The 26,603-nt window shown below is 25.7% G+C and overlaps 2 protein-coding genes across 2 annotated transcripts; both read right to left on the bottom strand.

The window, feature by feature from the left end:
• Positions 1-1,310: 1,310 nt before the first annotated feature.
• Positions 1,311-11,069, bottom strand: LOC145974636 (aminopeptidase N-like). Its single transcript, XM_083104599.1, has 11 exons — positions 10,549-11,069; positions 9,937-10,434; positions 9,615-9,801; positions 8,836-8,986; positions 7,395-7,476; positions 5,414-5,790; positions 3,875-4,152; positions 2,412-2,611; positions 1,916-2,239; positions 1,758-1,827; positions 1,311-1,551 (listed from the first exon to the last, which is right to left on the bottom strand). The coding sequence occupies exons 1-11, from the start codon at positions 11,067-11,069 to the stop codon at positions 1,408-1,410; spliced, it is 2,832 nt and encodes a 943-aa protein (XP_082960725.1). The 3' UTR covers positions 1,311-1,407.
• A 1,762-nt stretch (positions 11,070-12,831) lies between these two features.
• On the bottom strand, positions 12,832-23,263 carry LOC145974619 (aminopeptidase N-like). The gene is made up of 11 exons (XM_083104581.1): positions 22,742-23,263; positions 22,134-22,628; positions 21,803-21,989; positions 21,023-21,173; positions 19,570-19,651; positions 18,230-18,612; positions 15,346-15,623; positions 13,951-14,138; positions 13,404-13,778; positions 13,246-13,315; positions 12,832-13,039 (listed from the first exon to the last, which is right to left on the bottom strand). Exons 1-11 carry the CDS (start codon positions 23,245-23,247, stop codon positions 12,914-12,916), a joined length of 2,841 nt encoding a protein of 946 aa, XP_082960707.1. The 5' UTR covers positions 23,248-23,263; the 3' UTR covers positions 12,832-12,913.
• Positions 23,264-26,603: the final 3,340 nt, after the last annotated feature.

The raw sequence follows: 26,603 nt of genomic DNA, 5'->3' as shown, positions 1-26,603 counted from the left end.
AAGAAAAATTAAATTTTTTTTACTTTTTTATATTTCAATGATATTTCAAAATTTTAATATATTCTGAGATAAAAAAGAATGCACACAAGAGTTTAAATTTATTTATCTGCTCTTACTATGCAATAAGCTGCTAATAGAGCAACGTGGTTTTCTTAGTTCAGTTTAGCGAGATCTACTCATGGTTTTATTAGGTGAGCAAAAAAGTTCTGAGCTTTTTTTTGCAAAATTCAATCTTTATTAAAAAACAAACAACAAAATGTTAATCAGCGAAATATTCCCCGTTTGCATCGATGACCTTTTGCCATCTTTCGGGTAGTTTGCGAATTCCTTGGTGATAAAAGCTCACCGGCTTCGAAGCGATAAAGTCATCAATGCATTTTCGTATCTCTTCATGTCTCACGAAACGTGTATCAGCCAAGTAATGCTGCAGCGACCGAAATAGATAGTAATCGGAAGGCGCCATGTCTGGGCTATACGCCGCGTATGGGAGAAGTTCCCAGCCTGACGCAAAGATATAGTCCTGAGTCGCTTTCGCAACATGTGGTCGGGTATTGTCATGAAGTAGGATTACTTGACGACTTCCATGGCCAGTAAATGGCCTCTTTTTCTCTAACGCATCGCTCAAATTGGTCATTTGTTGTTGATAGCGGTCTGCTGTGATTGTTTCACCCGGCTGCAGCAGCATTTTTTTCAGATGAAACGCGAAGTGGATGGAAAATCGAATATGCTCTTTTGTTATTGCCATCGTAAACATTACTGATTTTTGAGGTTATGTGTATCAAACGCCAAACTGCACGACATTTTAAAAAGCCAAATGTCAACGCTTTAAAACCGCAAAAGGGCGGGAAGATAAATAAAATTTAAATTGTTGTTTTGGTTGTATGAAATCTAAAGCTCAGAACTTTTTTGCTCACCTAATACTTTGTTGCGAGATACCGGAAACACCCTGTATATGTATGTAACTGTGTAAAATAAACACACGTAAATATATAATCAACATCTATGTATTAAATTTGTAATACAGAAAAGTAATACAATATAATATGTAATATAATATAATATGAAAAATATTCATAATATGAATTATATTGTAATATAATATAATATAATATGAAAAATATTCATAATATGAATTATATTGTAATATAATATAATATTTTTATAAAATATTATATAATACAATATTTTTATACAATATTATATAATACAATATTCTTAATATTATATTGCACAATTAATATTATAATGATTAAATACAATTAATATTTAATTAAATAATTAAATAATTATTATCTTTTATATGACAGTTTAGTAAATAATTAAGTATATACATTTATACATATTATCACAATCATTTATGCTGTATTTTTAATTACTAAACAGTTAGTGTCGTAGAAATATAGTTATTCAATTGTTGAATAAAGCCCGAAAATGTTTTATCTGTTTTTCGATCTCCGACCTGCGTGTTTCTATCTTGTACTCAACATTGGAAATGATTGAATTATTTACGAATCCTGGTGATCCGAACTCCTTTTTTACGAATTTCTTTATCTAAAATGGATTATTTTAATAATTATCATCAAAAAATGATTTCGTATTTTTAATAATTGCACTGTCACACATGCGGAGTATTATTATGTGAACAGAACTATAGAAAAATATTATATAAAATATATAACACTTATAGTGAAAAGTAAATTTTAAAATTAACACTTAATAAATATAGAAATATAGAATTTAATTTATTTAAAATTTACCTTGTCCAATTGTCTCTTAGAATACGCATTGTTAATTATAACAGTTAATGTCACAATATCATTGACTTTCCTATGAAGAATAAAACAATACATTTATAATTCATTCAATAAATCTTCATGTCTATGTGTGGTATATCATTATTAAATAATATTGTTACCCGTGTTTTATTAATCTGTAATTCTTTAATAAACTTGTAAGCATATATTTAGTATGTCTCTCAATGACAGAAAGAAAAATATTAGCATTTAAGGGATAATCTTGCTTCGTCAGTCCAAGCTGAGATAGATTCAGTTTGAATAAAATTTGTGATAATTTTATTTCTAAATAATAGATTATAATTTCAGAATTTTTACTGTAAGCCAGACATTCTAAAATTGTATCATTTCCTTCCATGTAATCATTAAAAACTTTATTCCATGTATCACGATCTGCCGTTTTCAAACCATTACAATATGTCCATCTCTTCCATCCAGGCAAAAGTCTACAAAAGACAGTCCAGAAAAGAAATAAAAAACTCCTAACGAAATTGTGGTAATAGTTTCTTTAATATTTTATAAATAATTATTGACATAAGTGATAACTAATTTCTCAAACATATGCAAAATATAAAAAGTATTCCTATGAAAAGAATCAAATATTATGGAAAGAATTACTTGTTTTCTTTAGGATTTGCTAGATGCCATTTTAAATAATGCGTAGATAATCTTTCGCAAGGATAATCACTTATAATACATTCCCACTTTGCGAGTTCTTGTTTTAAACATTTAGTACGATCGTTAATGTTATTTTCGTCAAACACATTCCACTTAGTAAAAAAACTAAATTTCTGCATAAAATCAAACTTTAGCACGCCCTACAATTTAATAAGTATCATTATATTTAGTTTATTCATTATTTACAAGAACAAATAAAATCTACGCGCAAATAAACATTTTTACTAAATAATTTTTTTTATATTTCTTTAATATTTATGTGACTTCGTAGCATCAATAGCATAATAACCAAATTTACAAATTTCTTATTTGTGTGTGAATAATTGTGTATATATTTTATCATCTAACTAGCAAATGTATTTTATATCATCTAATAAATTCTTAACACATATATATCAATATACAAAGTGTTTCATAAGATTATGCTAATGCTCGTGAATGGGTAGAACGCAATAAACTGAATAGATAGGTCCTTTATCATTCTGCAATTTTCGCAATAATTATTGAAATATTAATTAAAAATATGAAAAAGCGCACGTTTCGCGAGGCTAGATCGTATGGATATGCTCGGTAGATGTATAAACGGCGAGTGTCGCATAGCAATGAAAATGCAAAAGTCGAGGCGCGATCAAGCTTTACAAGACACTCTGTATATATACTGTATACACTATATATACTTTGTATATATACTGTATACACTATATATACTCTGTATATATACTGTATATATACTGTATATTTTTTAGTCTATGCATATTAATGTATCGATGATTTTAATGTATGATCAATTATTTTCTTATTTTAAATCTGTGGCATATCAAATATAGATTTTAAGTATTTCAAACTTTAAATCAATTAATCTTTTTTATAAAATAAGCATTTACAAATGAATTATTACGTATTAAATTATTAAGTGTCATATAATGTAACAAAATTATCTTTCAATTATAAGTCAATTTCTCTGCAAAATGTTTGTATATTTATAACACAGTAAGCATTCTAATACTACGGAAGAAAATTAATGTAATAAAGATAATTGTTATACTGTGTTCTTTAAGTTTCTAAAACACTCATTATTAATTACATAATTGATCATCAATTAGCATATAAATCCTAAAATATTATTTTTATAGGAAAACAACTTTATGAAAAATTCAAAATTTAAAATGTGATTAAATTAAATTTAAAGAAAAAAAACATATATAAGGACCTTTTGAATTTAAATTTCTGACTTTTGAAACAAAAGAAATAAATAATAATGTATAATTAATTTTTCTGTTCAGCTTACTACATATATGTAGTTTTTAAAAATTCAGTATTATAATACGAAATCATTATGTAGAAATTGGTGAAATAATGGATGATATTTTATAAAAGAACTGTTATTATATCTATATATATACCTTAAATTCAGGATAAAAATCCAAGAATAGAAAGATATTCGACAAAAATTCAAAAGCTTTGAACATAGGATACCATGCTATATAATCTTCTTCCTGTGCCAAATAAGAAGCGAGTTCCCAAAATACGGAGAATTCAAGTTTCTTCTCTATTGCAAAATGAAACGCATCATTGATGATTTGCGCCCGATTGAGAACATGTATATTACTATATTTTTCAGAATGTAAGTATTGTGCAATTTTTTGCCAATTCGCAGTATCATAATTGACGCGATAATATCCTGTTATAAAATAAATTACTTTTGTCGATTATTAAATACTTTGAAGTGATATATATTAATTAAATATATTCCGAGATGTTAAAGATATTTTTTTTAAATATTAAATATATTTTTATAATTAGAGATATTTGCATTTTCCGTTTTTATTATTTAACTTCCATTTTCATTATTTAAATAAAGGATGTATCTCAGCAATTCTACATATTACAGCAAGAAATAAAAATTTCTAATATATTGATAAAATTTCAATATTCTTGTAATATCTTTTGTTATATCTTATATTATATAGGGTGAAAAGGTATGTCAAAAATTTAAGGAGATATTCCTCACACCTGAAGGATGAAAAAATGTTACATGGACATAGGTGCGGAAATGCTTATTTCAGGAATTATGTTGAAAATACTGTTAGCTGTATTACTTACACAAGGAAAAATTTAGGATTAATTATTGTAAACGACAATCGTTTAATTAGTCTTATTTACATTTGGTTTTAATGTGACCTTGAGTATGTTATAATAAATGTTGAAAATGTTCACCATTTTCCGGAATACAAGCAGTGACACGTCGACGCATCGATTCACGGACACGTTCAAAAATGCCTGGCGTACAGCGGATTGTCTCGCAACCTGCAGTGATACGGTCACGAAGATCTTGAATATCACGCACTGGTGTAGCATGTATGATTGTCTTTAAATGTCCCCACAAATAAAAGTCTATCGGATTGAGATCCGGGGAACGTGGAGGCCACAAAGTAGGTTCACTTCTTCCTGTCCATCGATCACCGTAAGTTTGCCTATATAAGACTAATTAAACGATTGTCGTCTACAATAATTAATCCTAAATTTTTCCTTGTGTAAATAATACAGTATTTTTAACATAACTCCTGAAATAAGCATTTCCGCACCTATGTCCATATAACATTTTTTCATCCTCCAGGTGTGAAGAATATCTCCTTAAATTTTTGACATACCTTTTTAGAACACCCTATATATGTGAGTTTTAATACATTTCATGATTATTTTTAATTAAAACTTATGTGATATATATGATATCTAGTCTGATATATATGATATATATATATATATATATATATATATATATAATTGGATAATTCTGAGAATTTGTATATGCAAGGAATTTTGTACTAATATAAAGTGTTTTAAACTAGAAACATGATATATATGTACTGAAATATATATACTTGAAATTATATACAATAAAAATAGACAATAAAGTTTGAAATTTATTATTCAATATTTACCAGCTTGTTGTAAGTTGAAAATAATCCATTCATTATTCTCAATAAAGAATTGCAGTTTTGAATGCAACGGTGTTAACCAAATATTTGTAAAAGTTGTATTAGAAAAATCGAGTTTCGACTCCGTAGTATAAGTAACAGGTATATAATATTGTTTCTGATCTAATATGTGTAATTCTACCGATACGGTTACAACAGAAGAAGAAGAATCATTAGCAGAATAATTTCGTGTCACCTCTAACACAGAAGGATACCTCTGCATAATCCACGAATCTATCGTGTCTTTTATATTAAAGTCATACTTGGGATCCAATTCAATCATCTTATATCTCAAAGCGTTCCATAAATGATCGGAAGTTGTTGCTTCAGGCTCATGGAATCTATAAGATTTAACATTATGATAATTTTAACACTATATTAAAATTAATAAATAAATAATAAAAAAGATCATAATTTACAAAATTTATTATCGTATTTTAATCTATAATGTAACTCCTACAGAGATAGAAATTTATGAACTTTAATATAATTATACAGGGTGAGTTTTTTTAGTTTTTTAAACAGGGTGAGTTTATCTTGAGATATCGAAATATCTCAAGAAATACGAATCGTACGAAAAAATGTTTCAAACAAAAGTTGTATGGCTTGAAGGGGGCCATCTGATGGTGGCAACGATTTGATCTTGGAGAGTCATTTGAAGGTCACGTGAATGTCACCGTCAATTTTTTAAATGGAACTCCCTACTTTTTATTGCATATTCTTGTAGCTTATCTCGAAGGCTTTTCAAAACACTGTAATAAAATATTTTTCCCTCAAGTACTTTTCGAGTTATAAGGCTTGAAATCGATTTCTTAATTTTACATAAACCGTAAAATATCTTGTTAATATATAATTTGCAATTAAGAATTACATATTTTTTCTTAAAAATAACTATGTGGTTTCTTTACACCCATTGATTCCTCTCATTATTTTGTACATAAAAGTCTTAAGATAAAATAATCGAAAAATGAATATTTTACTAGATATTTTACGGTTTATGTAAAATTAAGAAATGATTTCAAGCCTTATAACTCAAGAAGTACTTGAGGGAAAAATATTTTATTATAGTGTTTGGAAAGCCCTTGAGATAAGCTACAAGAATATGCAATAAAAAATAGAGGGTTCCATTTAAGAAATTGACGGTGACCTTCACGTGACCTTCAAATGACTCTCCAAGGTCAAATCATTGCCACCACCTGATGGCAGGCCCTCTTCAAGCCATACAACTTTTGTTTAAAACATTTTTTCGTACAATGCGTATTTCTTGAGATATTTCGATGTTTCTAGATAAAAAACATCCTGTATAAAGTATATATATATATATATATATATATATATATATACATATATTTATTTTAAAAATAATATATATATTTTTATATATATTTTATATTATATATATATATATATATATATATATATATATATACATTTTTTTTCTTTCATTTTTATAACATAAAAAAATAATAAATATATATATACATATATGTAATATATATTTTTTATATATATTTTTAATAAGAATATTTTATTTATATGTTATTTATATATTTATATTTAATATATATTAATATGTATTTATTAATAATGATGTCAGCATTTGTCGCGACTCAATAAATAATACTTTTAATTCATTATATTACAAAGATTTTAGAGTATATATATTCTGTATTTGTAAAACTAGATTCTCGAAATTATTCAATTTGAATTGTTTATTATTTAGAAAAAATGAATATCTATTATATAGTTACTGAGAAAAATTCAAATTGAAATTCAATCTCGACAAAAATTCATAAATATAAAATATCACTATAAATTTGAGATTTCAAATATCTATGTCTTGTAAACATTACAACTGGAGAAATATATTATTAAATTTATTATATATTTCGATTTCCTTTTCCTCTATGATGTATTTTATTACATTACAATACATTATACTTACTGATTGTTCATATATTCGTCCAATCCCTTTACAAATATAGAAGTTGGCAATGTTTCTACTAACATGCGCCACATAATGGATCCTATAATGTTTAAAAGAAAAACAATTTAGTATATTTAAAATATTATTACTGCAATGCGCAATAAAGGTTTGTGAATCTATCTGTAATTAATAAAACTAAATATATTACATCCAAAGTTTATATAATTAAATCAAAGTAAACAGCTATAAAAGATTGTTAAATACATTTCATCGAAAAAATGTATAATAATAGATAATTAGTGAATGATTAAATATTCGTAAAAATAATAAATTAGACAATTATAAGAAATCGGATAGTTTTATGTTTTATTATGATTCTTTTTGAAGTCTTAGATAAACATGTATATTTGTAATTTAAAAAAATTACACATATTAAAAATATACAAAAATTATATAAAAATTAAATTTTAAAGTTAGATATGTTTCTTCTTATTGATATTGCTAATTTTATAATAAAATATATTAAAAATAATAATAATAAAATTAAATTTTACAAATGAAGGACTTCGTACGGTTTATATGGAAATTAAATGTCGATGAAATTTGCTAAAATTTGGAAATAAATAGTTTATGCGAAAACAATAAAAGTTAAAAAGAATGTCAAAATATTAATGCGATATTGATTGATGAAGTCATTTCATCGCTACAAGTCAAATATCGAAATAAGGCGATTTTTAAATATTATTAACGAAAAGTAAATAACATGAATGATACACAATTGATCATTTTTATTAATACATTTTACTTATATATTTACATGGAAAAAATGTGTGTCGCCGTATCGCCGCTACTGTCGTCATAGCATGCTATTTAATATTTGATAAACTATAATTAGTTAAAAGTATAGTAATATGGACTTTTCTTAAGTCTCCTCATTCGGATGGGGGAGGGGCATAACTTCCCTAATTCCTTTAAAAGATTAACCTCTCAAAATAATTGAACATCTGTTTCATGGCTTTTCGTAATTTTTGAACCGTTTCTGAAATATAGTGGTTGGAAACTTTATGAACACCTATATATACATTTATGTATATTTTTTCCACGTAAATGTAATATCTATATATTAATTAAAGTAATCATTTGTTTGTGATTCTACTCAATAATATATTATTTATTTTCCCTGAGTAGTACTGAAATAACGCCTTATTTCGACATTTGAACGCTTGTAGTGACGAAACGGTTCCATCAAACGATATCACGCTTATTCTGACTTTTGATTTGCCACAAAAACTATTTATTTCCAAAGTTTCTGCAAATTTCACAAAACTTCAAATTCAATTTCCATAAGAATCGTACAGGGTCTTTTGTTTAAAAATGAGTTTTCTCATATTTTTATAAAATTAACATTCAAAAATTTACAATTATTTAATTCTTTATTTATGCAATGTTATACGCATACCTTTGATATGAGTAAGAGAAGAGTGTAAATAATTTTCATAATAGCTTTTATATACTATAGTAGAATTTATAACAACGTAAGTATTTAGATAGAGTAATTCATGTTGAACTTGAACTACAAACAAATCCATCATTCGGGAATTTGGCAGAGCCTAAAATCAATTCGATATAATCATAACTAATAATAAATAATCAAAAAGAAAAAGTTTTCGGTACATATCTGAAGTAACATTATTATGTACTATTGTTAAGAATAAAAATTAATAGTTTTGGAATTTGGTTGAAAAATAAAAAATTAATTCAAAATTGGCACATCAGAGTCACAGCGCGGTAGTTGGAACGCAGGGAAGAAATAACACTTCCTTCTCTTTGAGGAAGGATCAAAAGAAGAATTTCGAAACGTTTGCCCGTTATTTTTAATTTAATTTTAAGTTTTAAGTAAACAAATAATAAAAAAGAAGGAAATGTTATTTCTTCCCTGCGCTTCAACTACCGCGCTGTGGTTCTAATGTGTCAATTTTGATTTAATTTGTTAAGAATAAAGTTTTTATGTGTGTTTGAGTGTATAAATATATTTTTCTACGATAATTTTAATATATAAATATATATTTCTTATTAAATTTCATTTACTGGATTTCTAGAAATTGAAACGACTTGAATTCTTATCATTTCTTATAATTAAGAAATAAAACAGAATATTTGCACAAATATTTAACAATTATCTACATTGCTAAACTGTTAATCATTTAACTGCGTATTCAAATAGCGTAATAAAATAACCTTGTCGATAATGTATGTTTGATAATACATATTAAATCCTTCGTTTAACCATGTATGAGACCATAAGTGAGTTGATTTGAACAAATTTCTAATATATTTTTGTACCATCCCACGTGCAATTAAGCGCGCTATTATCGTTTTGTATGCGACAGAATCTAATTCTACATTATAAGTGATATCTGCTTCTCTAAAAATAATTAAACTTATATGTATGAAATATTTTGAATATGAATACAATTTCGTATGTAAATAGATTATAACATGATAGGTAATTAAAATAGTTTTTAATATAGAGCGCGCTATTTTTAATAATATATATTACCGATAAAAAATGAAACCGAAAGTCTCTTTGATTTCATCTTGTAAATCCGGGATTACGACATAATCCACTTTGCTCTCAAATGAAACAAAAGTCTGCTCAAGAGCTTTTCTCCAAATAATCCATTTACGCATGTATACATTAGCAGAAGAAATAACAGTTTTCGCAAATTCTAGATGCGGTTCCGATTCTGGTCTGAACCATATGTCTTGACTAAAATGACCACGCGAGATGTTGATCTGATGAAAACCAGATACCAGAAATGCTACACTATCTATGGAGATCAAAGCAGTCTCGTGAAAATATGTCCACTTCTTATATATATTATCGTCCAATTTAGTTTCTCGTATCGGCATATTTGACAAAGCTTTGTATTTTGGATAATGCTTTATAGAAATGACAAAAGTAATTCTTAATTCAGGCTTGTCCCAATGTGGAAATATTTGCTCCATTTTTGCTTGATACTTGTTCTTTCGCTGGATACCTGTTGCGATTGACCACCTACCCCGTATTTTAATGATATGCTTTAGATAATGACTAGTTTTAGATAGTTGTAAGCGTAGAATGCACAAATATACAATTTAATTTGATATTTCAATATATTCTTCTACTTACTCTTTTTCTCCATCTTTATTTATGTACGGAATTCCGAAAGACTCTCTTACGATATTAATTGGGATTTTAAACTTTATATATAAATTGTACATTCCATGCAGCAAGACATCACCGAAATCGAGCACGACAATATTGTTTTTATCATGATTTGTTGGTTTTGCTTCATAAATCATACTTTTATTTTGAATTAATATTAATTTCGATGCTATTATTTTCGTTGAATTCGATACATAAAAACTTATGTGTCGTTTTGCATAAGAAATATTTAAAGTAATCATGCATTTGCTAACGAGATAGTTATCGAATGACATTAACTTCATGTTATAATGTATCGGACGTATATTCGGACAATAATTTAATATATTGCTTGATTTGTCGTTTAATACACTGCGCACGATTTTCGATTCTTCATCGATTTTTATTCCTTTGATTTTTGATTCTTCATCATGCATAGGACTCGCTATTGCCATTTTGGTAATGTATATTATACTAATACATAACAATAGTTTTAAGAATGTCATGTTAAATTTCACTCGGATATCTATAAAAAACGATTCTTTATTAAAAACAAAAATATTTATAAGGAGTATGAAATAAAATCGACTTTTGTGTGAAAAAACGTTCAAGAGAATTTACTAACGTTTGACAAGAAAATACGATTAATGTAAAGAAAGATTAAAATAATATAGTTTAATAAATAAGGGAATGATTAGAAAAGATAAAAATAAAATTTATTGAAACGACATATGAAATATTTTTCTCGGATTTAAATATTAGGAGACATGATGGACGTATTTAGATAATTCCAATAGGACAAGCACAATAAACATAACTCTTATTTACCTCAAATTTAGTTATCTTTAAGATTTCTTCTAGTGCAATTACATATTTCGGTATCCTGCATATTGTGATATATATAACAAATTTTGAAAATATTAATCTTTTTCTTATATATATATGTTATATTTAAGCATTAAAGTGTATAAGAAATGAAGGAATATTCTCAACAATGGGATTTTATAAGTAATATGGATTGTACGTTTACTAACATGTTATTCTCAAGATCAATCTGTTCCGTAAGTAAGAAATGTATTAAAAACATATACACAATACACGTATAACGGAAATCGAATATTATCAAATATTTGAAATTTTGATGATGTAGCGAATTGGATCAAACATTCGGACAAAATTCTAAAAGGAACTATCTTAATATTTTTTATAACACACCGTTTTGAATAAAATGTTAATTTTTCATTGTTTGTTGTTCATTCATTCATTACACATCCAAATTAACATATCCTACTCTGGTACTAAACATTCATTATAAATAATATTTTTAAAACAAAACACAGGTAATATTATACGTTTTTAAGATAGATAATGTTATAGCTATAATATAAAATTAATTACACAGTAATTTTATAATATCAAAAAGAAATTTAGCTTATAAATTTTACATTTTCTATATGTCAAAATAGTCGAAACATGGTATCACAGTACAAATGTGAATGTCTTCATTTCTATTAACTGTAATGTATGCGAAAGATAAAAATAATATTTACAGTAAAAGGAGTTAGTCGATTTAAAAATTAAAGAAAATGTCTTTTATAAAATAAAAGCATTGCCTGTTACTCCACATAATTTTGTATGCACATTTAATGAAAGAGAGATAAATATTTTATTATATATTTATTTAATGCCTTACCCTTTCTATTAGTTGAATCAGCCAGATTTAATACCAGATTTATCACCAAAAGCATTCAATCGCGAACTTATCGCTTCAAGAGACTATCATAAACTGATGGTTCCGTCGGCGTATACGACAGTATATAGAAGGTAGGGTACGTAGTGTTATATAAATATCATTTTGATTATACGTAGCATAGGATATCTTATAGTTCATAATATTTCAGTTATATATATATATATATATATATATATATATATATATATATATATATTTGTGTGTGGTGCATTTTTATACATATATACATATATTTATATCTGTATAAAATAAACATTAGGTAAATATATAATCAACATCTATATATTAAATTTGTAATACAGAAAGAATTAACAATATAATATTTAATATAATATAACATTAAAAATATTCATAATATTCATAATATGAATTATATTGTAATATAATATAAAATTTTTATACAATATTATACAATACAATATTTTTAATATTATATTGTAAAGTTAATATTATATTGATTAAATACAATTAAATAATTATTAACATTTATATGACAGTTTAGTAAATAATTAAGTATATACATTTATAAATATTATCACAATCATTTATTCTGTATTTCTAATTACTAAACAGTTAGTGTCGTAGAAATATAGTTATTCAATTGTTGAATAAAGCCCGAAAATGATTTATCTGTTTTTCGATCTCCGACCTGCGTGTTTCTATCTTGTACTCAACATTGGAAATGATTGAATTATTTAGCTCCTTTTTTACGAATTTCTTTATCTAAAATGGATTATTTTAATAATTATCATCAAAAAATGATTTCGTATTTTTAATAATTGCACTGTCACACATGCGGAGTATTATTATGTGAACAGAACTATAGAAAAATATTATATAAAATATACAACAATTATAATGAAAAGTAAATTTTAAAATTAACACTCAATAAATACAGAAATATAGAATTTAATTTATTTAAAATTTACCTCGCCCAATTGTCCCTTAGAATACGCATTGTTAATTATAACAATTAATGTTACAATATCATTAACTAGCCTGTGAAGAATAAAACAATACATTTATAATTCATTCAATAAATCTTCATGTCTATGTATGGTATATCTTTATTAAATAATATTGTTACCCGTGTTTTATTAATCTGTAATTCTTTAATAAATTTGTAAGCATATATTTAGTATGCCTCTCAATGACAGAAAGAAAAATATTAGCATATAAGGCATGATCTTTCTTCGCCAGTCCAAGCTGATGATGAGACAGATTACGATCGAATAAAATTTGTAATAATTTTACTTCTAATAATTTTATATCAATTATTTCTAAATAATTGATTATAATTTCAGAATTTTTACTGTAAGCCAGACATTCTAAAATTATATCATTTGTATCATCAATTGTATCATTTCCTTTCATGTAATTATTTAAAACTTTATTCCATGTATCACGATCTGCCGTTTTCAAACCATTACAATATGTCCACCTCTTCCATCCAGGCAAAAGTCTACAGAAGACAGTCCAAAAAAGAAATAAAAAGCTTCTAACGAAATTGTGGTAATAGTTTCTTTAATGTCTTATAAATAATTATTGACATAAGTGATAACTAATTTCTCAAACATATGCAAAATATAAAAAATATTCCTATAAAAAGAATCAAATATTATGAAAAGAATTACTTGTTTCTTTTAGGATTTGCTAGATGCCATTTCAAATAACGCGTAGATTCTTTTTCGCAAAGATAATCACTTAGAATACATTCCCACTTTGCGAGTTCTTGTCTCAAACATTTAATATGATCGTTCTTTTCGTCATACAGATTCCAGTTAAATCTAAAATTCCGCATAAAATCAAGCTTTAGCACTCCCTAAAATTTAATAAATATCATTATATTTAATTTATTCATTATTTACAAGAACAAATAAAATTTACGCGCTAATAAACATTTTTACTAAATAATTTTCTTTATATTTCTTTAATATTTATGTGACTTCGTAGCATCAATATCATAATAACCAAATTTACAAATTTCTTATTTGTGTGTGAATAATTGTGTATATATTTTATCATCTAACTAGCAAATGGATTTTATATCATCTAATAAATTCTTAACACATATATATCGATATACAAAGTGTTTCATAAGATTGTGATAATGCTCGTGAATGGGTAGAACGCAATAAACTGAATAGAAAGGTTCTTTATCATTCTGCAATTTTCGCAATAATTATTGAAATATTAATTAAAAATATGAATAAGCTCACGTTTCGCGAGGCTAGATCGTATGATATGCTCAGTACGTGTATCAACGGCGAGTGTAGCATAGCAATAAAGGAGCAAAAGTCGAGGCGCGATCAAGCTTTACGAGACACTCTGTATATATACTGTATATATATACTGTATATATTTTAGTCTATGCATATTAATGTATCGATGATTTTGATGTATGATCAATTATTTTCTTATTTTAAATCTGTGGCACATCAAAAATAGATTTTAAGTATTTCAAACTTTAAATCAATTAATCTTTTTTATAAAAGAAGCATTTACAAGTGAATTATTATGTATTAAATTATTAAGTGTCATATAATGTAACAAAATTATCTTTCAATTATAAGTCAATTTCTCTGCAAAATGTTTGTATATTTTTAACACAGTAAGCATTCTAATGCTACGGAAGAAAATTAATGTAAAAATGATAATTGTTATACTGTGTTCTATGAATTCCTAAAACACTCATTATTAATTACGTAATTGATCATCAATTAGCATATAAATCCTATAATATTATTTTTATAGGAAAACAACTTTATGAAAAATTCAAAATTTAAAATGTGATTATATTAAATTTAAAGACAAAGACACATATAAGGGCCTTTTGAATTTAAATTTCTGACTTTTGAAACAAAAAAAAATAAATAATAATGTATAATTAATTTTTTTGTTCAGCTTACTACATATATCTATTTTTAAAAAATTCATTATTATAATACGAAATCATTATATTATGTAGAAATTGGTGAAATAATGGATGATATTTTATAAAAAAACTGTTATTATATCTACATATATACCTTAAATTTAGGATAAAAATCCAAGAATGGAAAGATATTCGACAAAAATTCAACAGCTTTGAACATAGGATACCATGCTATATAATCTTCTTCCTGTACCAAATAAGAAGCGAGTTCCCAAAATACGGAGAATTCAAGTTTCTTCTCTATCGCAAAATGAAACGCATCATTGATGATTTGCGCCCGATTGAGAACATGTATATTACTATATTTTTCAGAATGTAAGTATTGTGCAATTTTTCGCCAATTCGCAGTATCATAATTGACGCGATAATATCCTGTTATAAAATAAATTACTTTTGTAGATTATTAAATACTTTGAAATGATATACATTAATTAAATATATTTCGAGATGTTAAAGATAATTCGATATTAAATATATTATTATAATTAGAGATATTTGCATCTTCCGTTTTTATTATTTAACATAAAGGCTGTATCAGCAATTCTACATATTACAGCAAGAAATATAAATTTCAAATATATTGATAAAATTTCAATATTCTTGTAATATGTTTTGTTATATCTTATATTATACAGGGTTTAGCAAAAGTGTGGAAACCCCTTAATATTTCGAAAAATACGCATTTTAAAAAAAAATGTTTCATACAAAAGTTATAGTGTTTTATGTGGCGCATTACACAGCAACATTATTATGACCTCGAATAGCGTTGTCAAGGTTATGTGAAGGTCACCTCCAACTTTTTAAATGGGACACCCTATATGCTTTTGCATATTCTTGTAGCTTATCTCGAGAGCTTTCCAAAACACTATAATTAAGTCAGTTTTCATTAAGTACTTTCCGAGTTATGAGGCTTCAAATCATTTCTTAATTTTACATAAACCATAAAATATCTTGTAAAATATTCATTTTTCGATTATCTTACCTAAATACTTTTATGTACAAAATAATGAGAGGAATCAATTAGTGTAAAGAAAACACACAGTTGTTTTTTCTTTACACCAATTGATTCCTCTCATTATTTTGTACATAAAAGTATTAAGATAAGATAATCGAAAAATGAATATTTTACAAGATATTTTTTATGGTTTATGTAAAATTAAGAAATGATTTCAAGCCTCATAACTCGGAAAGTACTTAATGAAAACTAACTTAATTATAGTGTTTTGGAAAGCTCTCGAGATAAGCTACAAGAATATGCAAAAGCATATGTCCCATTTAAAAAGTTGGAGGTGACCTTCATATAACCTTGACAACGCTATTCGAGGTCATAATAATGTTGCTGTGTAATGCGCCACATAAAACCCTATAACTTTTGTATGAAACATTTTTTTTTTAAATGCGTATTTTTCGAAATATTAAGGGGTTTCCACACTTTTGCTAAACCCTGTATATACAGGGTGAGCCATTTTAATTAACGCACGCAATTATTTCGGAAACAAAGCATTTTAGAGAAAAATGTTTCAGACAAAAGTTTTATGGTTTCGAGGGGGCCATAAGATGATATCATTGGTTTGACACTGAAGAGTCATTTGAAGGTCACGTGAAGGTCACTTCAATTTTTTTAAATGGAACACCCTATATATTTTTGCACACTCTTGTAGTTTATCTCGAGAGCTTTCCAAAACACTATAATTAAGTACCTTTTCGTTAAGTACTTTTTGAGTTATGAGGCTTGAAATAATTTCTTAATTTTACATAAACCGTAAAAAATTTCTGGTAAAATATTCATTTTTCGATTATCTTACCTTAATACTTTTACGTACAAAATAATGAGAGGAATCAATTGGTCTAAAGAAAACACATAGTTGTCTTGAAGAAAAAATATGTAATTTGCAATTAACAATTCCATATTTTTTCTTAAAAACAACTATGTGTTTTCTTTACACCAATTGATTCCTCTCATTATTTTGTACGTAAAAGTATTAAGGTAAGATAATCGAAAAATGAATATTTTACAAGATATTTTACGGTTTATGTAAAATTAAGAAATTATTTCAAGCCTCATAACTCAAAAAGTACTTAACGAAAAGGTACTTAATTATAGTATTTTGGAAAGCTCTCGAGATAAGCTACAAGAGCGTGCAAAAATATATAGGGTGTTCTATTTAAAAAAATTGAAGTGACCTTCACGTGACCTTCAAATGAGTCTTCAGTGTCAAATCAATGATACCATCTTATGGCCCCCTCGAAACCATAAAACTTTTGTCTGAAACATTTTTCTCTAAAATGCTTTGTTTCCGAAATAATTGCGTGCGTTAATTAAAATGGCTCACCCTGTATATACAGGGTGTCCGATTCCTGAGTGACCAAACGAAAAGTAGTACTAGATTGGGTCAAACTGAGAAGAAAAGTCCTCTACCAATTTGCAAAATTCGCAATAATTATTAAAAAATAAGCAAAAATGTCTCGGTAAATGAGAAGCGGTAAACCGCTTGTAGTGTGTGATTATTAAGTGATCAAACGAAAAGTGGTGATAGATTGGGTCAAACTGAAAAGAAAAGTTCTCTACCATATTGCAAAACTCGCAATAATTATTAAGTTATAGGCAAAAATGTCTCAGAGTATAAGAAGCGGTAGACAGATCGCTTCTCATGCGCTGAGACATTTTTGCCTATAACTTAATAATTATTGCGAATTTTGCAAAATGGTAGAGGACTTGTCTTTCCAGTTTGACCCAATCTACCACCACTTTTCGTTTTATCACTCAGGAATCAGACACCCTGTATATATATATATATATATATATATATATATATATAATTGGATAATTTTGAGAATTTGGATATGCAAGGAATTTTGTACTAATATAAAGTGATTTAAACTACAAACATGATATATATGTACTGAAATATATATACTTGAAATTATATACAATATAAATAGACAATAAAGATATAAATTTATTATTCAATATTTACCAGCTTGTTGTAAGTTGAAAATAATCCATTCATTTTTCTCAATAAAGAGATGCAGTCTTGAATGCAATGGTGTTAACCAAATATTTGGAAAAGTTGTGATAAAATCGAGTTTCGACTCCGTAGTATAAGTAACAGGTATATAATATTGTTTCAGATCCAATATGTTGTGAAATTCTATCGATACGGTTACAACAGAAGAAGAAGAAGCATTATCAAAATAATTTCGTGTCACCTCCAACACAGAGGGATACCTCTGCATAATCCACGAATCTATCGTGTCTTTTATATTAAAATCATACTTGGGATCCAAAAAAAATTCAATCATCTTAGATTTCAAAGTGTTCCATAAATGATCGGAAGTTGTTGCTCCAGGCTCATTCAATCTATAAGATTTAACATTATGATAATTTTAACACTATATTAAAATTAATAAATAAATAATAAAAAAGAAAATCATAATTTACAAAATTTATTATCATATTTTAATCTATAATGTAACTCCTACAGAGATAGAAATTTATGAACTTTAATATAATTACATATAGTATATATTATTCTATATATATATATATATATATATATATATATATATATATATAATATAATATATATATAAAAATGTATATATATATATATATATATATATATTGTTTTTAAGACAAAAATTTTATATATATATATATAGAATTATATATATATATATATATATATATATATATATATATATGTATATATATATAACTTTTATTTTAAAAATAATATATATGTTTTTATATATATTTTATATGATATATTTTATTTTATATATTTTTTATATTATTATATATATATTTTTTTTCATTTTTATAACATAAAAAAATAATAAAAATATATATACATATATGTAATATATATTTTTTAATATATATTTTTAATAAGAATATTTTATTTATATTTTATTTATATATTTTTATTTAATGTATATTAATATGTATTTATTAATAATTATGTCAGCATTTGTCGCGACTCAATAAATAATAATCTTAATTTTTATATTACAAAGATTTTAGTGTGTTTATATTCTGTATTTATAAAACTAGATTCTCGAAATCATTCAATTTGAATTGTTTGTTATTTAGAAAATATGAATATCTGTTATATATTTATTGAGAAGAATTCAAATTAAAATTCAATTTCGACAAAAATTCATAAATATAAAATATCAGTATAAATTTGAGATTTCAAACATCTATGTCTTGTAAACATTACAACGGGAGAAATATATTATTAAATTTATTATATATTTCGATTTCTTTTTCCTCTATGATGTGTTTTATTACATTACAATACATTATACTTACTGATTGTTCATATATTCGTCCAATCCCTTTACAAATATAGAAGGTGGCAATGTTTCTACTAACATGCGCCATATAATGGATCCTATAATGTTTAAAAGAAAAACAATTTAGTATATTTAAAATGCTTTTACTGCAACGCGCAATAAAGGTTTGCGAATCTATCTGTAATTAATAAAACTAAATATATTACATCCAAAGTTTATGTAATTAAATCAAAGTAAACAGCTATAAAAGATTGTTAAATACATTTCATCGAAATAATTTATAATAATAGATAAATAGTGAATGATTAAATATTCGTAAAAATAATAAATTAGACAATTATAAGAAATCGGACAGTTTTATGTTTTATTATGATCCTTTTTGAAGTCTTAGATAAACATGTATATTTGTAATTTAAAGAATTACACATTATAAAAATATACAAAAATTATATAAAAATTAAATTTTAAAGTTAGATATGTTTCTCATTATTGTTATTGCTAATATTATAATAAAATATATTAAAAATATTAATAATAAAATTAAATTTTACAAATGCAGGGCTTCGCACGGTTCTTATAAAAATTAACTTTCGATTAAATTTGCTGAAATTTGGAAATAAATAGTTTATGTGAAAACAATAAAAGTTAAGAAAAATGTCAAAATATTAATGCGATATTGATTGATAAAGTCATTTCATCGCTACAAGTCAAATATCGAAATAAGACAATTTTTAAATATTATTAAGGGAAAGTAAATAATATGAATGATACACAATTGATCATTTTTATTAATACATTTTACTTATATATTTACATAGAAAAAATGTGTGTGTCGCCGTATCGCCGCTGCTGTCGTCGTAGCATGCTATTTGATATTTGATAAAATATAATTAATTAAAAGTATAGTAATATGGATTTTTCTTAAGTCTCCTCATTCGGATGGGGGAGAGGCATAACTTCCCTAATTCCTTTAAAAGATTCCTTTAAAAGAAGCCTCTCAAAATAATTGAACATCTGTTTCATGATTTTTCGTAATTTTTGAACCGTTTCTGAAATATAGTGGTTGGAAACTTTATGGACACCTTTATATACATATATGTATATTTTTTCCACGTAAATATAATATCTATATATTAATTAAAGTAATCATTTGTTTGTGATTCTACTCAATAATATATTATTTATTTTCCCTGAGTAGTACTGAAATAACGCCTTATTTCGACATTTGAACGCTTGTAGTGACGAAACGGTTCCATCAAACGATATCACGTTCATTCTGACTTTTGATTTGCCACAAAAACTATTTATTTCCAAAATTTCTACAAATTTCACAAAACTTCAAATTCAATTTCCATAAGAATCGTACAGGGTCTTTTGTTTAAAAATGAGTTTCCTCATGTTTTTATAAAATTAACATTCAAAAATTTACAATTATTTAATTCTTTATTTATGCAATGTTATACGCATACCTTTGATATGAGTAAGAGAAGAGTGTAAATAATTTTCATAATGGCTTTTATATACTATAGTAGAATTTATAACAACGTAAGTATTTAGATAGAGTAATTCATGTTGAACTTGAACTACAAACAAATCCATCATTCGGGAATTTGGCAGAGCCTAAAATCAATTCGATATAATCATAACTAATCATAAATAATCAAAAAAAAAAGTTTTCGGTACATATCTAAAGTAGCATTATTATGTACTATTGTTAAGAATAAAAATTAATAGTTTTGGAATTTGGTTGAAAAATAAAAAATTAAATCAAAATTGGCACATCAGAGTCACAGCGCGGTAGTTGGAACGCAGGGAAGAAATAACACTTCCTTCTTTTTGAGGAAGGATCAAAAGAAGATCCGAAACGTTTGCCCGTTATTTTTAATTTAATTTTAAGTTTTAAGTAAACAAATAATAAAAAAGAAGGAAATGTTATTTCTTCCCTGCGCTCCAACTACCGCGCTGTGGCTCTGATGTGTCAATTTTGATTTAATTTGTTAAAAATAAAGTTTTTAAGTGTGTTTGAGTGTATAAATATATTTATCTACGATAATTATAATATATAAATATGTATTTAGTTCTTATTAAATTTCATTTACTGGGTTTTTAGAAATTTAAACGACTTGGATTCTTATTATTTCTTATAATTAAGAAATAAAACAGAATATTTGCACAAATATTTAACAATTATCTACATTGCTAAACTGTTAATCATTTGACTGCGTATTCAAATAGTATAATAATATAACCTTGTCGATAATGTATGCTTGATAATATATATTAAATCCTTCGTTTAACCATGTATGAGACCATAAGTGAGTTGGTTTGAACAGATTTCTAATATATTTTTGTACCATCCCACGTGCAATTAAGCGCGCAATTATCGTTTTGTATGCGACAGAATCTAATTCTATATTATAAGTGATATCTGCTTCTCTAAAAATAATTATATTAATATGTACGAAAAATTTTGAATATCAATACAATTTTGTTTGTAAATAGATTATAACATGATAGGTAATTAAAATAGTTTTTAATTAACTATAATAATAGCGCGTTATTTCTAATTATATATATTACCGATAAAAAATGAAACCGAAAGTCTGTTTGATTTCATCTTGTAAATCCGGGATTACGACATAATCCACTTTGCTCTCAAATGAAACAAAAGTCTGCTCAAGGACTTTCCTCCAAATATTCCATTTACGCATATATACATTAGCGGAAGATATAACAGTTTTCACAAATTCTAGATGCGGTTCCGATTCTGGTCTGAACCATATGTCTTGACTAAAATGACCACGCGAGATGTTGATCTGATGAAAACCGGATACCAGAAATGCTACACTATCTATGGAGATCAAAGCAGTCTCGTGAAAATATGTCCATATCATATTATCGTTTGTTAATTTAGTTTCTCGTATCGGCATATTTGATAAAGCTTTGTATTTTGGATGATGCATTATGGAAATAACAAAAGTAATTCTTAATTCTGGCTTGTCCCAATATGGAAATATTTGCTGTTTTTTCGTTTGGTACCTATTTTTTCGCTGGATACCTGTTGCAATTAACCACCTGCCGTATTTTAATGATAAGTATTAGTTAATGACTAATTTTAGATAATTGTAAGTGTAGATTGCACAAATGTACAATTTCTTTTTGATCTTTCAATATAATCTTCTACTTACTCTATTTCTTTATCTTTATTTATGTATGGAGTTCCGAAAGACTCTCTTACGATATTGATTGGGATTATAAAGTTTATATACAGATCGTATATTCCACGCAGCAAGACATCACCGAAATCGAGCAAGACAATATTGTTTTTATCAGGATTTATTGGTTTTGTTTCATAAATCGTACCATTTTTTTTCTTTAATTTAGATTTTATTATATTCGTTGAATTTAGTGCATAAAAACTTATGTATTGTTTTGCATAAGAAATATTTAAAGTGATTATGCATTCGCTAACGAGATTATCATTGAGTAACATTAACTTCATGTTATAATGTATCGGAAGTATATAATCTGATATATTGTTTGATTTGTCGTTTAATACACTCCGCACGATTTTCGATTCTTCATCGATTTTTATTCCTTTGATTTTTGATTCTTCATCATGCATAGGACTCGCTATTGCCATTTTGGTAATGTATATTATATTACTACATAATAATAGTTTTAAGAATGTCATGTTAAATTTCACTCTGATATCTATAAAAAACATTTCTTCATTAAAAACAAAAGTATTTACAAGGAGTATGCAATAAAATCGACTTTTGTGTGAAAAAACGTTCAAGAGAATTTACTAACGTTTGACAAGAAAATACGATTAATGTAAAGAAAGATTAAAATAATATAGTTTAATAAATAAGGGAATGATTAGAAAAGATAAAAATAAAATTTATTGAAACGACATATGAAATATTTTTCTCGGATTTAAATATTAGGAGACATGATGGACGTATTTAGATAATTCCAATAGGACAAGCACAATAAACATAACTCTTATTTACCTCAAATTTAGTTATCTTTAAGATTTCTTCTAGTGCAATTACATATTTCGGTATCCTGCATATTGTGATATATATAACAAATTTTGAAAATATTAATCTTTTTCTTGTATATGTTAAATTTAAGCATTAAAGTGTATAAGAAATGAAGGAATATTATTCTCAACAATGGGATTTTATAAGTGATATGGATTGTACGTTTACTAACATGTTATTTTCAAGATTAATCTGTTCCGTAAGAAATGTATTAAAAACATATACACAATACACGTATAACGGAAATCAAATATTATCAAATATTTGAAATGTTGATGATGTAGCGAATTGGATCAAACATTCGGACAAAATTCTAAAGAGAACTATCTTAGTATTTTTTATAACACACCGTTTTAAATAAAATGTTAATTTTTCATTGTTTGTTGTTCATTCATTCATTACACATCCAAATTAACATATCCTACTCTGGTCCTAGACATTCATTATAAAAAATCTTTTTAAAAACAAAACACAGGTAATATTATACGTTTTTAAGATAAATAATGTTATAGCTATAATATAAAATTAATTACACAGTAATTTTATAATATCAAAAAGAAATTTAGCTTTACAAATTTCACATTTTCTATATGTCAAAATAGTCGAAACATGGTATCACAGTACAAACGTAAATGTCTTCATTTCTATTAACTGTAATGTATGCGAACGATAAAAATAATATTTACAGTAAAAGGAGTTAGTCGATTTGAAAATTAAAGAAAATGTCTTTTATAAAATAAAAGCATTGCCTGTTACTCCACATAATTTTGTATGCACATTTAATGGAAGAAAGATAAACATTTTATTATATGTTTATTTAATGGCTTACCCTTTCTATTAGTTGAATCAGCCAGTTTTAATACCAGATTTAACACCAAAAGCATTCAATCGCGAACTTATCGCTTCAAGAGACTATCATAAACTGATGGTTCTGTCGGCATATACGACAGTATATGGAAGGTATGTAGTGTTATATATATCATTTTGATTATACGTAACATAAGATATCTTACGCATCAACAGAAGTCAGTAGGTATATACTCTTTTAATTTTTGTATTCCATTTTCGTATATAAAGTTTTATTTAAAAACTTTTAAAGACAATTTTTCTAGAAAACCATTCGTGAGAGAAAATTAATTGAAGAATCATAGTCTCTATATATAAGATAAATATATTTTACATTTTATATTATATCTTTATCATAAAGAATTATCTCTTTTCAAGAATTTATTGTATAAAGTAAATAAAGAATAGTTGTTTATATCTTGTACTATTTATATAAGATGTTTATTTTTAAGATTATTTATAAGATATTTATTTCCTATTTGTGACATTATTTTACGCAAGTTAATATATTGGTTGCTGTCATTTGACAGCTATGGTTGAAGATCCGTTCTTCCACATAGAATTAATTCTAAATCTATATTAATCAGCCTTAGAGAGGTTGGGGATGTCATCATTATAATATACAGTATCTAATCGATTAATTGAATTTAATTTGGCTGTGTGATTATATTAAAAATTTCAATTAAAGCCAATCTCTTATCACATATATTATTATTTCTGGTTTTAATATTTATTATCTGCTTTTAAATATTTTCCTGAATATTGCTATTGCTATTTGAGTCAAAATCCATAATCAAACTTCAATTAAATATTACGAAAATACATGTATATACAGAATGCCTCACAATCTCCGTCAAAAATTTTAATGTATGTTAATGTATTTTAGGGATAAAATAGAATCAAAAATTTTAATATGAAAATATTGAAACTACAGTAATTTTTTAGTTGTAAGCGATCAATTTGTCAATATCATCGATATCGTGTAACTGGGAATTAATAAGTCGTGACTTCGTGCGTTCAAATATTTCGTAATAGTTTATAATATTTCAGTTATATATATATATATATATATATATATATATATATATAGAAAGAGAGAGAGAGAGGGAAAACGACAAAATTCATTTATATTAAAAATGTATTAAGCATCTTGCTATACAGCACCAGACGAATTCACGACTTATTAATTCCCAGTTACACGATATCAATGATATTGACAAATTGATCGCTTACAACTAAAAAATTACTGTAGTTTCAATATTTTCATATTAAAATTTTTGATTCTATTTTATCCCTAAAATACATTAACATACATTAAAATTTTTGACGGAGATTGTGAGGCATTCTGTATATACATGTATTTTCGTAATATTTAATTGAAGTTTGATTATGGATTTTGACTCAAATAGCAATAGCAATATTCAGGAAAATATTTAAAAGCAGATAATAAATATTAAAACCAGAAATAATAATATATGTGACAAGAGATTGGCTTTAATTGAAATTTTTAATATAATCACACAGCCAAATTAAATTCAATTAATCGATTAGATACTGTATATTATAATGATGACATCCCCAACCTCTCTAAGGCTGACTAATTTAGATTTAGAATTAATTCTATGTGGAAGAACGGATCTTCAACCATAGCTGTCAAATGATAGCAACCAATATATTAACTTGCGTAAAATAATGTCACAAATAGGAAATAAATATCTTATAAATAATCTTAAAAATAAACAGCTTATAAATAGTACAAGATATAAACAACTATTCTTTATTTACTTTACCGGAATTTCATACGCATAGCATCAGAAATTGTGCACATTATATGTTATCCTCTGAGAACATTCGTGAATATTGGCTTCGTAGTTCACGTTTTTAATGTCCACAGAGGGTGTATCACTTTCAGGGATCACTTAAAAGCGGGCCATGACACCTCGCATTCTTCTCTCTGTTAGCGAGATACAAAGAATGACAATTGTTGATAAATTATCTGTTGAGTAAACAATGGTCAGAGAAAATAATTGACATTATTGATCATCATATTTGAATGAAAGAATACATATGAATGATTTTTTTACAATTGTCAATATTTATGATCTATGTCGCAATGCACTTGTTATCTTTTTTCGTCTGATCAGAAATATCCATC

This window comes from Camponotus vicinus, unplaced genomic scaffold, assembly GCF_025532165.1.
Source record: "Camponotus vicinus isolate PSW18456_S1 unplaced genomic scaffold, iyCamVici1.0 SCAF_7, whole genome shotgun sequence".
NCBI classification, from domain to species: domain Eukaryota; kingdom Metazoa; phylum Arthropoda; class Insecta; order Hymenoptera; family Formicidae; genus Camponotus; species Camponotus vicinus.
This window is presented reverse-complemented; position numbering and strand designations above follow the sequence as displayed.

Coding starts and splice junctions, on each gene's coding strand:
- LOC145974619 (XM_083104581.1), bottom strand. CDS start 23,247: ATGACATTCTTAAAACTATTATTATGTAGTAATATAATATACATTACC. Junction 21,990..22,133: donor TTCGGTTTCATTTTTTATCG/GTAATATATATA, acceptor AATTATTTTTAG/AGAAGCAGATATCACTTATA. Junction 13,040..13,245: donor CTAAGGGACAATTGGGCGAG/GTAAATTTTAAA, acceptor AATCCATTTTAG/ATAAAGAAATTCGTAAAAAA.
- LOC145974636 (XM_083104599.1), bottom strand. CDS start 11,069: ATGACATTCTTAAAACTATTGTTATGTATTAGTATAATATACATTACC. Junction 5,791..7,394: donor GACGAATATATGAACAATCA/GTAAGTATAATG, acceptor TAAATCTTATAG/ATTCCATGAGCCTGAAGCAA. Junction 1,828..1,915: donor TACAGATTAATAAAACACGG/GTAACAATATTA, acceptor TATTCTTCATAG/GAAAGTCAATGATATTGTGA.